General features: G+C 38.4%; 1 protein-coding gene across 6 annotated transcripts in view; it reads right to left on the bottom strand.

Moving 5' to 3' along the window:
* PIK3CG (phosphatidylinositol-4,5-bisphosphate 3-kinase catalytic subunit gamma) overlaps positions 1–13,846 on the bottom strand; it is a 35,394-nt gene extending 21,548 nt beyond the window's left edge. For 2 of the 6 annotated variants that reach the window (XM_079152268.1, XM_079152273.1), the window contains exons 1-6: positions 13,320–13,678; positions 9,523–11,529; positions 6,499–6,564; positions 6,164–6,389; positions 4,152–4,255; positions 1,581–1,727 (exon numbers count right to left, since the gene is read on the bottom strand). In XM_079152268.1, coding sequence (XP_079008394.1) covers positions 1,581–1,727; positions 4,152–4,255; positions 6,164–6,389; positions 6,499–6,564; positions 9,523–11,517 — 2,538 coding nt within the window. In that variant the 5' untranslated portion in view covers positions 11,518–11,529; positions 13,320–13,678. The other 4 variants (XM_079152270.1, XM_079152271.1, XM_079152272.1 and 1 more) reach the window with 4 other exon arrangements.
* Positions 13,847–16,131: the final 2,285 nt, after the last annotated feature.

Here is a 16,131-nt window from a genome sequence, read left to right as displayed (position 1 = left end):
CAGCAGTCTTATTATCTGGTAACAAAATATCTAACTAAATGTAAAATATATAAGAAAAACTACTTTTATTGATCAACTTGGTACTCTAAAACTTCCCCTCATTGCACATCTGTTAATTTCAGTGTGAGATGCACTTTGAGGAAGAGGATAAATGGATTTATTCTGGGGTAGGTTTTAGCCCTGTTTCATAATCTACCTGTTCAAAATGTTCTACTCTGTCATGGATATTTTGTCACAACAACTCTAAAATCCTGACACATATCTATTACTCTAGTATCTATAAGACATTCAGGCTAAATCTAAACAGCAATAACAACAATGATAATAATAATAGCTGACATTGATTGGTGGTTTTTTTTTTTTAATGTGTGTTTCTTGCATTAACCTTATACTGGGAATATGATTACTAGTACTGTTTTGCAGGCAAAGGAACAAAGACTTAGAGAAACTTAAAGAACTTTCCTTAGCTAAACTTGTACCTCAATAATAAAGAAAAAGACACAAAAGACAAGGGTGAACTTTCCCTCAAAATGGGAGAAATAACAGACCAATTTTTGTGCTTTTGAAGTGCTTGTCTTTGAGCAATTCAAAAAATTCTACAGATTAATCTGAAGTTGAATCAACCTAAAAAGAATTGAAAGATTTATTTATTTTTTCTTTTTAAAAATATTTCCTGGAGGGAGACCAGTAGAGGAAGGGAATCAGAGTGAGTGAGGACAGAGGAAATGGGAGGTACTGGGGAATGAAATTGAACAAATTATGTTATGTGCATGTATAAATATATCACAATGAAATCCAAGATTATGTGTAATTATAATGCACCAACAAAATTAATAAAAAAAAAAATAAGGGAACTAGAAAAATACTTCTTGGATAATACTCATACCTTTCTTGAAAGAAAGCAAAGAAAGGGTATTATTGTTTCCAATAAGTAAAACCAGAATCTTAGAATTGAAAACATGACCAGTTCTTAAAAAGCTTACTTTTAAGTCAATAGAATTTCTCTATTTAAAATAAACCACATTAAGTTTTAGCAATTGTTACCTCTACAACGTTGATACCTTGGCCCTTCAGCTTTGCCATAATACACGTTCACTCTCTTCACTTAGCTGCATGATTTCTTGTCATCTGTTCATCTTCTCCCTCCTTCCCATCCAATCAATTCTCTCGAGTTTGTGTGTGTGCATCAGAGGGGAGGTATCTAAAGAGAGTGCCTATGAGTGTGTAGATATGTCTATGAATTAACTGGATGCTGAAGGTAAATGTGGTTCCATTGGATGTTACCAAGCTCTAAAGGAGGTGTATGCAAAAGAGGTTAGCTAATGGAAGTGTATCTGACTTCTTGGGAATGTTGGATATTTATCTTCAAGAAAGGGACAAAACTGTGATGCTCATTAGTTTGGGTATCTAACGTTCCACAGTCATATTCCTCAAACTAAAACTCTATGTTATGTAACTTTTGAAGAGTGTTAATCATGTGAAAGAACAGAAAGGGAATGAAATTGGTAGCAGGCATGTTTTAGATCGAATATAGAATTATTTTTTCAGATACTTGAAAATATTTCTTAACATCAGCATACCTGTAAAATAAGCATGTCTTGGCGGAGATCATCGCCATGTTTGAAGATGATTCCAATTGTTTCATTGGAGAGGGCTGTAGGATCAGCACATTTAAACTCAAGCCACAGGGGCTTTTTCTTGGAGGCCATTACTTTACATTTTTCAATCTGTAAGAAAGCAGTCACATGTTTCCTACATGCCATGCATACGCACTCTGAAGACACGAATTCTCTTGCAAAGCATCACTGAAAATAACCAGGACAGTCTTAGGTGGGAAATGATTTTCAGTCTCTGGATAAAAATACAGATGTTCTCACAAAATTCAGAAATGCTTTTTGAGGGTAAATTCACCACACTTCAGTCAATGGTTTTAAACTGTATCCCAAGGAAGCTCAAGGGTCTCTGGAGATGCTGACGCCTTGAGGTGACAGATATTGCCCTGTCCTTCTCCCACAGGACACTGGTACTCCTCTATTTAATTCAGAGCAACTTCACTATTATCTGTTTATGTATTTGATCTCCCTCTAAGATTTAATTTGAAAGAAGAGTTCTAATACAATCACAGTGTCTTAAAAACTATTATTGCAGAATCAGATGCCCAGTAGGCCAAATATAACAGGAAGTCTAACAGGAATCAATGGAAAATTTGGTAATCAAGTACAACGCTCCTCTCTCATCCCTCCACCCAACACACTGAAACAAATTTAAGGTAGGGGAAATGTGATTTGGCATCATTCAAAAGCCAAAACCAAAACCAAACAAACACCATAGGCGTTTTAGCCAAAGGTGAATTCATCACGGATCAAACAATTTTTAAAAATTTTATTGGTTCTTTTTAGTCATACATGACAGTTGAACCCACTTTGATATAATCATACAAGCATGGAATATATCTTATTCTAATTAGGACCCAATACCGCTCCTTCCCCTTCCCTCTATTGATCTTTCTGCCATTAACCCATAGTTATTTTTATTTATTTATTTATTTATTGTTAAATTGATTATTTATGGATATACATGGTGGTGAGATTCACTGATGTGGTCTTTAAAAGGGGCAAACACACTTTGAAATCTGTATTAATATATCATAATTCCCACCACAATTCTAAATGAAGGACAGTAGACAATGTCATAGGACCAGTTTATTAGTAATTGCATATAAAATTAATCAAACACAGAAGAAAGACTCTCCTTTCTCTGAGGTTTAACTGTAATAGGAGTTGCTGTCCTGTCACATGCAGCTACGGGACTAGGCAAAATATATGAAATAACTCTTTTCAGACATTGGGTGGCAGGTAATGGAGGTCTGTGACCCCTGAGAGAAGGAAGACAAAGTGAGCCCTGTTATTACCTCAGTTTACTGCTCAGGGCCCTTTTGAGGCTAGAAAACAGAGAAAGGCAACTGATATTGAGTCCACAGGCTAGCAGTCTAGAACACAACAACTGAAGTCTCACAAAGAGAGGAGAGAAACAAGGGGAGAGGAAAAATATCAGCTGAAAAAGTACCAAATGTGATAAGTTATCAACCCCCAAGTCAAAGAAGTTCAATAGTCTCTAGGAGATTCAACATGAAGCAGACACATCATATTCGATTTCTGAAAACCAGTGATTAAATAAAATCTTAAAAGAAGCCTAGAGAAAAATAAAAGACTTATATACAGTTAAAGATAAGAATAGAGACTTATCATCAGAAAATATGCAAACCAAAAGAAAATGTTACGAAACAACAACAACCAGTCAATCTAGAATTCTGTATTTTAGAGAAAGTATTTTTTAAAATGAAGGCATAATGAAAAATTTTCAAGATAAACAAATGCTGAAGTGCTGAATTTATTAGTAGCAGACCTGCAGTATAAAATGTTAAAGGTTAAAAGGAAATGATGTCAGCTGGAAAGTCTGGGTCTATGCAAAGCAGTGAAGAGTACCCCAATGGTAATATGTGGGTAAATATTTTAACATGGCTCAATCTTTTTAAATCTATTTTTGTTTAAAGCCAAAATAATAACAATGCATTTTGGGGTTTATAACACTTATAGAAGTTAACAACATGACAAAAAAGTACAAAGGATTGGGAGGGGGGTTAATGGTAGTATACTGCTGTAAGATTCCACAAATACAAAATGTGGTTTGTTACTTGAGTGTAACCAAGGGTGTGTGGTGTCCATGTGAGGCCAGACATTTACATTAATGAAAGAGAATAGAGAGCCTGTATGTAGACCTACATATAATATGGTCCTTTGATATGTGACTTGAAAGAACTTTTTCTATAATATTTCTTTAAAAATATCTTGATTACTGTGGTGGTTATATGGTAGCATATGTTTGTTAGAACTCATCAAATTATACACTTAAAATGAACCAATTTTATTGTATGTGAAGGATACTTCAATAAGCTAATCTGAAACAAAATGGAAGGGAAATTACCTGGTTTTGAAGCTTTCAGAAGCTAGGGATTATTGGCAGAAGCTCATCCATGGACTCTCCAGCTTTCCTGTCTCTATGAACATCAACTTTTAAGCACTGTACCCTAGAAAGCATGCCAGACGTTGCAAGACATATAAACCACACGTAGACATCCAAGTGATACCTACCACCAGGGTTCCTGCTTTCAGACCAGGATCATACGGAACTCTAAAGCTTTTTGGGAGATTAGAATTCTGCAGGGTTTCAAGCTTTTGCTTCAGTTGTGAAATAACTGTAATTGTCAAAAGCACACAAGAGTTATATGAGTTCAAGAAATTACTAACATTATCTACAATGTTTCCTGAGGCCATATTTATTTACAGTATTCTGTATATTTGTTTTCGGGTAGAGCAGGAGAAAAGCAGGTAGAGTCCTGCCTTTGAGGAACTAACCACTTAACGTGGCAAGACAAGTTAGGCTTGCTGTGAGCAACACAACCCAGGCACATGTTTCACAGTGGGGGATGGAAATATGTGAACGTATGTGGGAGAGCACACACATGCCATACAGGAGATGGGAGGAGCTTTTGAGGGTACTGCCAAGGATTCAATGTAGCATGTGAAACTGAACTGCCATCTGATTTGGGGAACAGACATTTGAAGACAACATTAAGTAGTTGGTTAAGGTTCTGTAAATTCTTTTCAAAAGAGGAAGTTATGATGTGTGTAGAAGATGGGACAACCTCAAAATTTTTAAGGCAAAATACATACATCAAAAATTACTCTCTGGATAGCAGAGAGGATGGAGGCACAGACATAAGGTTAATGTTATTACCATTGTCATTTTTAGGAGATAGCATTATTGGTGTACTGGGAAAGAGTCAAAGGAGAAAGCAGATATTTAAGATATTCAAAAGTTTAAAACATCACTGGGTAAATGAGTGTCTGTTGTGAGCCACAGGGATAGGTCTTGGTGTAGAAAATCAAGAGATATTTCCTAGTTTCTAGGTTCATACAGCTTATCAGGTCAGAAAGATGTGTTATGCTAATCAAAATTAGTCAAACTCAGAAACTCAAAGGTCAAACGTTTTCTCTCATATTCGGAAGCTAGAGCAAAATAAAGGAAATGGTGAAGGAAGGATAGGATATCATAAAGAACCAATCAAATGCAAACTAATAGATGAGCAAAAGGAAGTCGAGTAGAGGAAGGAGAAGGGGAGAGGAGAGCCTCTTCTCATTTTTATCCCCATTTATTTTTTACTTCTTATTCTCACAATGCCTGGAACATAATCAGTTGTTAATGAATATTTATTGAAAAAAGAAATGTTTAGCACTGCATCTCAAAAAAAAAAAAAAAAAAAAAAAAAAAAAAAAGGAAAGAAAGAAAGATGTGTTAATGACCATGATTTAATGTGGTATCAATTTAACCTATGGGCCTATAGAGAAGAAATGGTTAATTTTCTTAGGGCAGGAAAAGAACTTCTTAGGGTTGGGATAAGAAGATGTTGGAAATGACTTTAGAGAGAATGTAGCCTGTGTGTGTGTATATACAAAAGATTATATATATTTACATATTTTATTATTATTATACATTAGTATGTAATATGTTACATATACTAATATATAATTAATATATTATATTATTAAATTATAATTAAGTATAATATATAATATATTACATATTATAATAACATATTATATATAATATATAACATTATATGTTATTATATACATATAGCACTCTGAGATATATATATGTGTGAAGAAATGTAAAAATATTTAACATAGCTCTTCCAGAATTTGTTACCTTAAAAGATTGAACATTTAAAAATGACATGTGCATATTCAAAGTTGGGGAGAAACAGGTAAAGATTTGAAAATAACTATTCTTTTATGGTGTGTGTGAAGGTGTTTTTAAAAATCAAATCTTAAATCTCCATAATGATTTTTAATTTTCAAAGATTTTAACATTTGCGATCATAACTTCATCATTAACAATATGTGTAGTTTTTAAAAATCATTAGCTTATAAGAGGAGAACTTGAAATTTGCTTGCTTCATGCAGACAAGAGAATAAAAAATGTGTTCTTGGCTGCCTTTAGGAAACTAAAACTGGGCTTCCAGAAAGAAGAATCATAATGATGCTGGCATTTGGAGATGAAGGTATTTGGAAAGAGAACTGGGAAAATACAGCCGCTGTACCTTGGGAACTGACGTCATACTTTTCAGCAGAGAGTGACTTAATATCAATGGTGACTTTTTGTAACATCTCGATGACTTGGACCTGCTGGGCAAAGTCCTGTAGCATGGCTGTACCACAGCCCCTCAGGTAGGCTTCCAGGATCACGGCGAATCTCTGCTGATAGTGCCTGGACTGAGCTATCTCGCTTCTCAAGAACCAAAACAAGAAGTGACCAATTCTTTTGTTCTGAGGTGGGTACAAGAAGGTTGAAATTATTACGACTAATTCTCTAGGACTATGGGTCAATTCTCAGTGACCTAAAATGTCACACTATTATCAAGGTGGAAATACTTACCCTTAAACCACGCTTCAGCAGAAATCTCGCCAGGGCACTGTCATGGTATGGTTCAAATTTTACAGCCTGAAGGAAGAACACATTGGTATTAGTAGGATTATATTCTATGGTGGTAAATCTGGAAAAAGGAATGGAAAAAACTGGCACTGTGCTTTAGTGGGTCTTTATGGTTAGGGTGATGAGAATCTGATCAGCCACTTAAATTAAATCCATTCTTCTAGAAGACTCTTAGGACCAGAATGAACCACTTGCTTAGGATCACAGAGTAGTAACAGAAGTGGGATTAGAGGCCAGATATCTTAACTCAGAGTCATGTGCTTTTAGTAACTTCAGAGGTGAAGAGGCAGGGGCATCTGCTCCATTAGGGGTTGACCTGATTCATGGAAGCGTAGAGCAAAAAGATGGAGATGGCTAGAACAAACCCATGAAGCAGAAGAAAGGAGCCTTCTTACAAGAGAATGACAGTGGCGATTTGTGCATTTAAAGAGAAGAGTATTCTTTAGATGTGAAGATCCTAAAAACCCTATAGCTTTCTTTTTGTCAACTCATGGCAAATCACTGAGTTGCCTCACAGGTTCTCATTGCAAGTAGAGAGCAGGTCTAGATCAATCCACACGGAACAATCACCACTTGCTGTCACACTGTGTATATATGGAGGTTTTTCTTTTTCTTTTTTTCCCCCAGAAAAATAACTGCTTTTATGTGCTTTTTAAGGTTGAGCTTGATTTTCACTTTTAGCATTTAGTATTTTTCATGTTGTTGGTTGATTTTTTTTCTTGTGCTGTGTTGGGGATCAAAACCAGGGCTTTACACATGCTAGGCAAGCATTCTACCACTGAGTGACACCCCCAACCCCTAATGTAGAGAACATTGACTTAAGTGATAGCTCTGTTGCTGAAGAAAAGAAAACCAATAACATGTAAAAAAAAAATGAAATTACATGTTTATTAAATTATTCACTTTACTTTTTGACAGGCTTAAAAGTTCATAATTTTTTAAAGCCAACAAATATCGCCAAGATTATAACTGTATATACAAAGTTAGAAGGTACATGTGTAAAGCTGAAGAGGTTTAAAATTGAGTATCTCAGAGTATTCTTTTTATAAACAGAAACAATCTATTTTTTTTTTCCAAGAACAGGAGAAATTCCCATTCTAGTTTATATTTTGGTGCCTGGAGTTTTCTTGGTAAGATTTATAATTCTTACTCTGGTTTTGCAATTTGGAAATGATCAATACTAACTTCATAAAGTTTCAATTATATCTATGTTTTTGAAAATGTTTTTCATGGGTGTGGTCAAATAGGTGACATTATTAATAGCTGTATCTAAGACCTTAGTTCTGAGAATGTGGTTATTTAGCCACTAGTACTTACTTTAAATACATTTTAAGTTTCTAAACTGAACGTGAGTCTTTCTGACCTTTGTGTTTCACTTCTGTAAAGTCAGCTAGAAGACCATTTTAATTAGGAATGAGTCATTTAGTCTTACGTGAAAATGTCTCAAATAGTTTTACAAATGACTACTCTTCTTCAAATTGAAGACCACAAATTCAATGTTAACATAACTTATTGACCTCTTTCATTTAAAACACTGACAAGAAGAACACTATTTATTCTCTAATTTGGAAAGTTTTACTTATAAAAATATAATGAAAATAATTCATAGTAGTCGAGGGATTAGAATAGTGGTTATGAAAGTTTGTTTCATGTTAGTTTTGTCACGGAGAGCTAGAAAATTGAAGCTCCTTTAACTATTCTAAAATTCTCTACTGTTATGCCAATATCTGAACTAGTGGGCAGAAAAAAAAAGTATAAATTTAATAGATGAAAGGTAGGGCCAAATGTAATGTTTCAAGTATCTGACTAGTGGGAAGGTGAACTTGAAAATATCCAAAATGCTTATTAGAAAATTCTAGGGACTTCCCATAAATATTTATAGTGATTAGACAGTTTGGAGTCTAAAATTTAGCCTGATCCTAAAGATCTTGTGGCAAATATCACCTACTCCAGACTATGCCTGGATCCCTCAGTTGAAATTAAGCATCCCCCCGCTCCCTTTTTTTCTTGTAATACTCCATTGTTTTTCCTGAAGCATTTGTTACAATCTGTTATGAAACATGTTTGTGTGTGTACTCATTTAATGTCAGTCTTCTCAGTATGGGTTGTTGAATTAATGAATGGATGCGTCTGGGCTCTAAAATGACACTTCTATTCCATTTCCTTTATTTCCTTATCTTTTCAAGCAGCAATTTGAATTGAATTTGGAGAATTCGATAGTGAGCAGAACAGCTGCTCCTTTGGCCTTTAACTTCCTAGCTAAACCTCAGGTACCTCACTTGAGCCTCTCAGGACCCCAGGGACCATGAAGAGAACTGGAGTGGAAACATACCCCTGGACCTGTCTAAAGAGAGGAGCTTTCAAGACTCCACCCAGCTATTCGAGTTATTCTTTGAACTGCAGTACTCTTAGCAATGGGCAGGATCTTGTTAAATTCAAACTCTTTAGGGGCAGTAAAAAGGGCAGGGCTTGGAGTCAGACCTCCTAGGTTTGAATTCTGGTCTGCTTCTTTCAAAGTATGTGGTCTTGGATTACTTAGGCCCTTTGTTCTCTGATTTTCTTATGTGTAAAATGCAAATGCTAATTTGACCACCATCACAGTCTTTGGGAGAGTTAAATGAGATGATGCATAAAAAGCATGTTAATCACTTGCAAACTTGACACAAGAAAGCATTCAATAAGGAACCTATTCTTAAAATAATAAATGAAAACAAAGTATTTCTACCAATTTTCCTACAAAACAAAATATTGTACTAATGTCTTTAAAATGCTTGTCGGCAAACCCTCGAAGACAGTAAAATAGTAAATGGAAGAGTTTACTGCTTTTTGAGGTGGCTTCATTAGGTCTGTTTTGACCGATCATGAAGCTGGGAACAAAGGGTATCTGATAACAACTGAATGGGGTGCCTGTGTACATGCAAATAAATTCCTGAGGACAGTTTCCTTGATAAAGCCAACATCCCCTACCTGTACCAGCTGTAGAAGGTAATGCAAAACATCATCGTCCTCCAAGCTCTCCAGTTTCTGAACTGCAATGGCTCTGACGTTTTCATCTGAAAAGTTGCAGTCCAGAAGCTGCATTGTTAGACCAACATCCAAAGCACTTTGATCCCAGACCTCCCTTCTGGCTAACAGTTGGTATGTTTTGGCCACAATTTCTTGCTGTCCCCATTTCACTGAGCTAAATAGCTTAGGATATGCTTTGGGATGCTTCAGGCTTTCATATCTAAAATGCCAGAGCAATTCTTTGTCCTCTGCTGTGAGGGGATTAAGTGGATCAGTGGCTATGATGGCCTCTAGTTGCTTTCGAAGCTGGTTGGGCATTTCAGCTCGAACTCGGTCGCCTTCGGGGTCAGGACTGGGCCGATGCTTAGGCAGGGCTATTGGGTGACAGTAATTGTCCAGAAGAATGGAGATGGACATTGAGTTCTCTTTGTCTGGGTTGGTTGCGGATGTCAGCTTGTCAGCATTAAAGCTCTCTTGGTCTTCTCCCTTCCCAGATATCTGCCACATGTGGAGCACATACTCTCCATGGCGCAGGAGGAACCTGTGATCTATAAGCAGCAGATTCACATAGTAAAGAAGCTGAACTTTGCCCTTGGACTCAGAACTGGGAGTCTCTGCAGAGGCCTTGCCGGACAGCGCTGGAGCTTTGCCACAGAAGATCTGGAGGTTCAGTAGAGCCCCTTTGGGCAAGTCTTTGATTTTGATACTGAACTCAAGCCATACATTCCAGAGCACCTCCTCTGTGAAGGGTTTGGGGCTGGTTCTCCTTTGACAAAGGACTTGCTGCCCATGCTGGATATTTGCTTCCACGAAAACAGTGAGGTCTGCATTGCGGGGTAGGACAGGGATATCGATGCCTCTGATCTTGACCCTGAACTTCCTGTCACAGTCCCACAAGGATACAGTAAACACACTCTCATGGTCCTTGCCGTGGATGGTCAGCTGCTCATGGTAGCCAGTGACTCCTGTGCAGTCATCTACCAGTGGCCACTCTTCTTTCCTCACCTCGTCCAGGGCTGGGTCTGGAGGTGTGTCAAGCACTAGGTGAATCTCTTCTCCATTCTTAAGGCAGTGCCTCACCCATTGGAAGTTTTTGATGGGCGTTTCACCAACCAGGTACTCATCCCGGCCACAGACACGCAGCACGAAATCCTGTTCGTTTTGACTTTCGGGGATATCCATCAGTGACTTCTTTTTGGCCATCTTGGTGAAGAAGCTCTGGAGGATGGCCCCGGGGGTGTCATCGGCTGATACCTTGATAGTCTGACTGGTGGTGCTGCGATGGATGACAATGAAGATGCAGTTGTTGAAGATCTTCTTTGACAGATACTCCGGGAGGGGCTTGGATGTCACCCAGGGGTGCATGGCGTAGAGCCTGGCATCGCGACTTGCCACCTCTGCCATGCGAGGTGTGACCAGGCGGCGGCGTGTGAACTCCAGTTCGTCGTCATGCACGTTGCTGACGTCGGTGACGTCGTAGCCGATGAGGGCAGTGAGCTGCTGCTGGAAGGCCAGCGTCTCCTCGGAGGGCGCATGTCGCGGCACTACGTGGATCTGACCTGGGCTCTTATTCAGCATCTTCCAGTACCGCAGGCAATCCAGGGTCTGCACCACCTGGTACTTGTCATAGATCTCATACCACTGCCCCTTCTTCTGGTAGAGCAAGATGAAGTGGTCGGGACCCAGCCTGTGGTAGAAGTCCGCGGCCACGCTCGTCTCCATGGCACGCAGCCACACCTGGGCTTTCATCTGCTCCACGTTGCCGTGGCCCGCCACGTGCAGCAGCGCGGTTTCGGGAATCTTGCTGTCGCGCTGACTGGTGGGCATCACAAATTCTATGGGGATGAGCTCCATGGAGGACAGGCTGGCCGCCTCACTGCGTGGCTTCATTCTGCGACGCCTGCGGAGGTTGTCCTCTCTCAAAATCACCCGCTGTTCATAGTTCTCCAGCTCCATGCCCTGCACGGTCTGGGAACAGAGAAACAGAGGGCTTTGTCAGGAGACACGCCTTACCCTTTCCCTTTCCTCCAAGATGGCAGAAGAAAAGGTGTAGTAGATTGACATGCGCCTGAGGATCCTGAGGACCCTGAGGACCCAGAGGGAACACGTATTTCAATTTGAATGCAACACAAATTTTAAGAGCTTGGGCTTTGAAGTTAAGGCGCGTGAATCTTGGCCCGGCCACTCATCATCTATTTAAGTGACTTGGGCTATTTAATTTCTGAGCCTGTTTCTCTAATGGGTCAAATTGGTGGGAAATACCTCAGGGGTAGAGGTGAATGTTAAATTAGGTAGTATTCTTTTTTGTATGGACAGTGGGCAAATGGGAATTCCTCAGTAATTTTCTCTACTTTTCTATGTGTTTGAATTTTTTTAATTAAAAAAGAAATATGCAAAAGAATAATCTAGTGCAGATCCTGACTTAATAGCTCAAAATGGTAACTGTTGTTGGGCATACTGAAACATACAGATAAGTAAAAAAATACAGTTAAGGATCAAGTTCTAGTTTACAAGGTGCAACTGAAACATTTCGCTTTGAAAAAAAGCCCTTAACTTTGTCCTTTGTTCAGTCTCACACTTCTCCTCTAACCCAGACACCTTACCCAACATCACTTCATGTTCTCTATTTTCAAACAGTCTAGACCAGCTACTCCCTAGTTAACTTCCTGTCTTTCTTTTTTCTTTTCTTTTTCCCTACCTCTCCTTTAAGAATAGTAGTCATTTCATTCATTAAATTAAAAAATATCAGAAATTGTAAAGTTGTAATCAAGACCATTTAAAGGTCTACAAAATTTTGAATTACGAAATGTGTAAAGGTTGTAGCTATCCACCCTTTTAGATTAAAGTGCCTTTAGAGTACTCTCCTGATATAAACATCTAGGTACTTTTAACTCTGTACAAATCCACTTGATCTGGCTCTGCTTTAGATAGTGGAGGGACCCCAGAATGGGAGGCAGGATTTCTGGACTCCAATCACCTACTATTTTGGCCCCAAAAGATTACTTAACTTTTCTTTTGCTCCAATCTTTTCATCTGAATATCAAGAATTCACAAATTTATTCCTATTAAATTATCCACTTTCAACAAGCATTTAATAAAATCCTCCCCTTCACAAAGCATTTAAGTATAAATATGACATATTGTAGTAAGAAAACCTTCAAATGTTTGCAATTATATAAGTATTAAAATTGAAAGATGAATAATTAGGTATTTTAACATTTAATATCACTACCTCATAATACATTATATTCTAAATAAGAATCACTATTGAAACAAAAATTAGTTTCTCAGACCATCATTCACTCTTAAATAACTAGTGTTAATGAGACTCACAACAATTTATTCCCTTAAGAAATAGTGGGGCACTTGATATCTACCAAAAAGGTGGTATATATTTTTGATTAAAAGCTAAGAATGTGAGTTTCATTAGACCTTAACTTATGTTAACTTAAGTTAACTTAGTTTATCTTATTTTTAAAGTCAATATTCCCTGTCTTAAAATATAATGAAGTTATAGTTAGCAAGTAAATGAAATCACGACAGCATCAAGCAACTGTCTCTTATGGCTTAAAACATCCATTTTGGAATTTTGCTGCATTATAGAAAAGAAAGAAGAGAATTGTAAGGTATACTGATATTGACCCTAACTTGAAATGAAACATGTCCAGATTAGGCAGCATACAAATACACGGCCCTGTTCACCTCTGCGATACCAAACAATTCTAGAAGATGCAAAAACAGGTTGAGTAAATACTCACTGGTTTTCTTCATGGTTGAGGTTATGAAGTTTTCTCCTTTCATGAAAAGATGTTAGAAACACTGTAAGTACAGTAATTTCTACATGCATTTGTAAGAATATGAAGCCTGGCTGGCAGAGGCTCCCAGGCCCTCCCTCTTCCTCCCAAACAAAAACAAAAAAGAATCCATGCACCTGCAAACTATTGCCGGAACTTTGTGGATATCCACAGTCTAGGTTGGACCAGACAATGAAACTTCGACGTTCAGTGGTAGGCGCATCTGAAGAACCAACAACGGTTCCAGATAAAAATATTCTAGCTGAGAAGGAAGTGTCTCTATTTAGAGTCAGACCCAACAAAAAGCAAAAAATAGAAGGAAGCAATACCTGATAGAGCAGCGGAGGCGATGATGCTGAAGGATCATTTGTTTAATTTTTGAAAACAAAACAAATTCAAACCTACCCAGTGTGCCTCTCAACTCTTCCGCTTTTCTGGGGCTCCCTTCATATCCAGATGCAGAGGAAGTGTTGCAGTTACCAGGAAGGAAGTTTTAACCAAGTTGATTATAAGTGTGATTGCTCATTTTAAAAGTGTCAGAAATGCATTTCCTGCTATAGCACAGAGAGAGTGAGAGAGCGAGTGCGTGCATGAGCTGGAGAGTGAGCAGCATCTGCCTTATTTTCTTTTTACTCTGAATTAATTTTTCAAAAATTGTGACAGACTGAGACAAATTAAAATTATAGAGATCCAAATCTAAAATATACATGAGACATAAATAAGTGAAATATTTTTGTAGTTAGTTATAAGTAGATGAAAAGGCCTCACAGCTGCAATTGTAGATAACTTGTTGGGGAGAGTTGTAAGTACTAAATTAGACCTGTTACTCTTGTGGAAATTCACATAAACCCTGGTTCATGCGACTTAACTGAGGGATAGGGGAAGAGAAACCGAGTGATCTAGAGGACTGAGTTATCAAGTTGGGCGTTTTCAAAGGCAGTGTCTGGGAGCTCACTTCCTCAGTGTGGTGAGAGATTTCTCTATTTTTTTTTTTTTCAGAGCATTTAGGTCCCAAAATATCATGAGCTCAAACTGAAAGTCCTGCAGTGTGTGTGTGTGTGTGTGTGTGTGTGTGTGTGTGTGTGTGTGTGTGTGTTGAGGGTGGAGGCATACTGTGAACAATGATTAGGTTGACTGCAGACAAAATAGAAGGAGTTTGCCTGGTATCCTGGGGAAATAGGGGAGCTGAAGACTGAGGCAGAGTCAGGCAGATCATCAGTGGGAGATGGCTCCTGGTTCCCCTGGGAGTAGAGAACACATAGAAAAGTCATCATAAGCCGTTTTTAGGGCAATTCTATATCTTCCACTTAAACTCAATTCTTTCAAAGACCCCCATGCACACCTTGATTCTGAATGAGCTCCTCTTCCTATCCATCCCCTGGTTCTAAGGTTTGTCCTCCAAGCGGGGCTCTCATGGACCACAGCTGGGCTTCAGAAATAACCAGAAGAATGGAGTTGGCCTCACAAGTCTCTTAGAAGCATATAGGTAAGAATTCCTGGAATTACTCTGATATCAAGATAACTGGTTGTTTGACCTGATCTGTCTCTTTTCACATAGAATCCCTTAGGTCTTAACTTTTCAATAACACTCCAATAATTGACATCACAAGGTGGAATATTTAATTCAAAGGTTGCCTCTCAAATAGTTAAAGGGGGCTTAGCAGCTTCCCAAAGTACATTCCTGTATAAGAATATTCCCTTAGGAGGTTGACAGCTTTAGAAACTCAAGACTGTTTTGTTTAAATTTGGTTCGAGGAAAAACCACCACACTAGTTATCAAGTCACAATGTAGGAGCTTGCCAAGCTGTGTTTCACTGAGTGTGTGACAGACAGGTCATGGTGGTCTGTGAGTGGGAGGAGGGTTTTGAGTAGGAGGGCTAACCTCAGAGGGACCACCAACTTGGCCATTTGTGCCCCCAAACCATTCAATAACTTTCTTTCCTGGTCTGCTGACACTGAACACACACACACACACACACACACACACACACACACACACACACACACACACCTTTTCCCAGAAATGCTAGACTCGGGCTCCTGGGTCTCCTTGCTTCTGAAGGAACTAGTCAGTTAAGTTCAATTATGCAACTTTGTTGGTGGTTTGAGAATAAAAGTACCCTGATCTTCCCCCAATCCTAATATAACCACCCAAATTTGAATATATGTAGTGAGGATTCCCAGGGAGAAGTAAAGGTCAATGTCTCCTTCTGCTATGTGGGTATTTACACATGCCAGGGTTGTCTTCATTAATAAGAATATTTTATTCCCGGAGTTTTTAGGTTAGAAGTCCCCTAGGCCTCATCATTGTTTTGTTTACTAATATATTTTTTTTCAGTGCTGGGGATTGAACCCAGGGCCTTGTGCTTGTGATGCAAGCACTCTACCAACTGAGCTATATCCCAAGCCCACTAACATGTTTCTTATTTTTCCCTTCTGCGAATCTCCATGAATCTAGCATGGTGTTTTATGTATCATAGACATATAAGTCATCTTGGTTGAAAAACATAGAGTCTGACCTTTCATATCATATCCAACCATCATACGAATGACAAGCTGGAATAAATTAGAAAACAAAGACACAATAGGAAGTGTCCATGATAGAGAAACAGATAAAGAATTAGCTATTTGTGCAGTCGGGCATGGTGGTACATGCCTGTAAATCCCAGGGGCCAGGGAGGAAGATCATAAGTTTGAGTCTAGCCTTAGCAACTTAACTTTAGTGAGGCCTTAAGCAATTTAGCAAGACTATCGCAAGAAAAAAAAAAAAAAGAAA

The sequence above is a fragment of the Sciurus vulgaris genome (assembly GCF_902686455.1).
Source record: "Sciurus vulgaris genome assembly, chromosome: 8".
Classification (NCBI taxonomy): Eukaryota; Metazoa; Chordata; class Mammalia; order Rodentia; family Sciuridae; genus Sciurus; species Sciurus vulgaris.
Note: the sequence above shows the minus strand (reverse complement) of the source record. Positions and strands in the feature narration are given on the sequence as shown.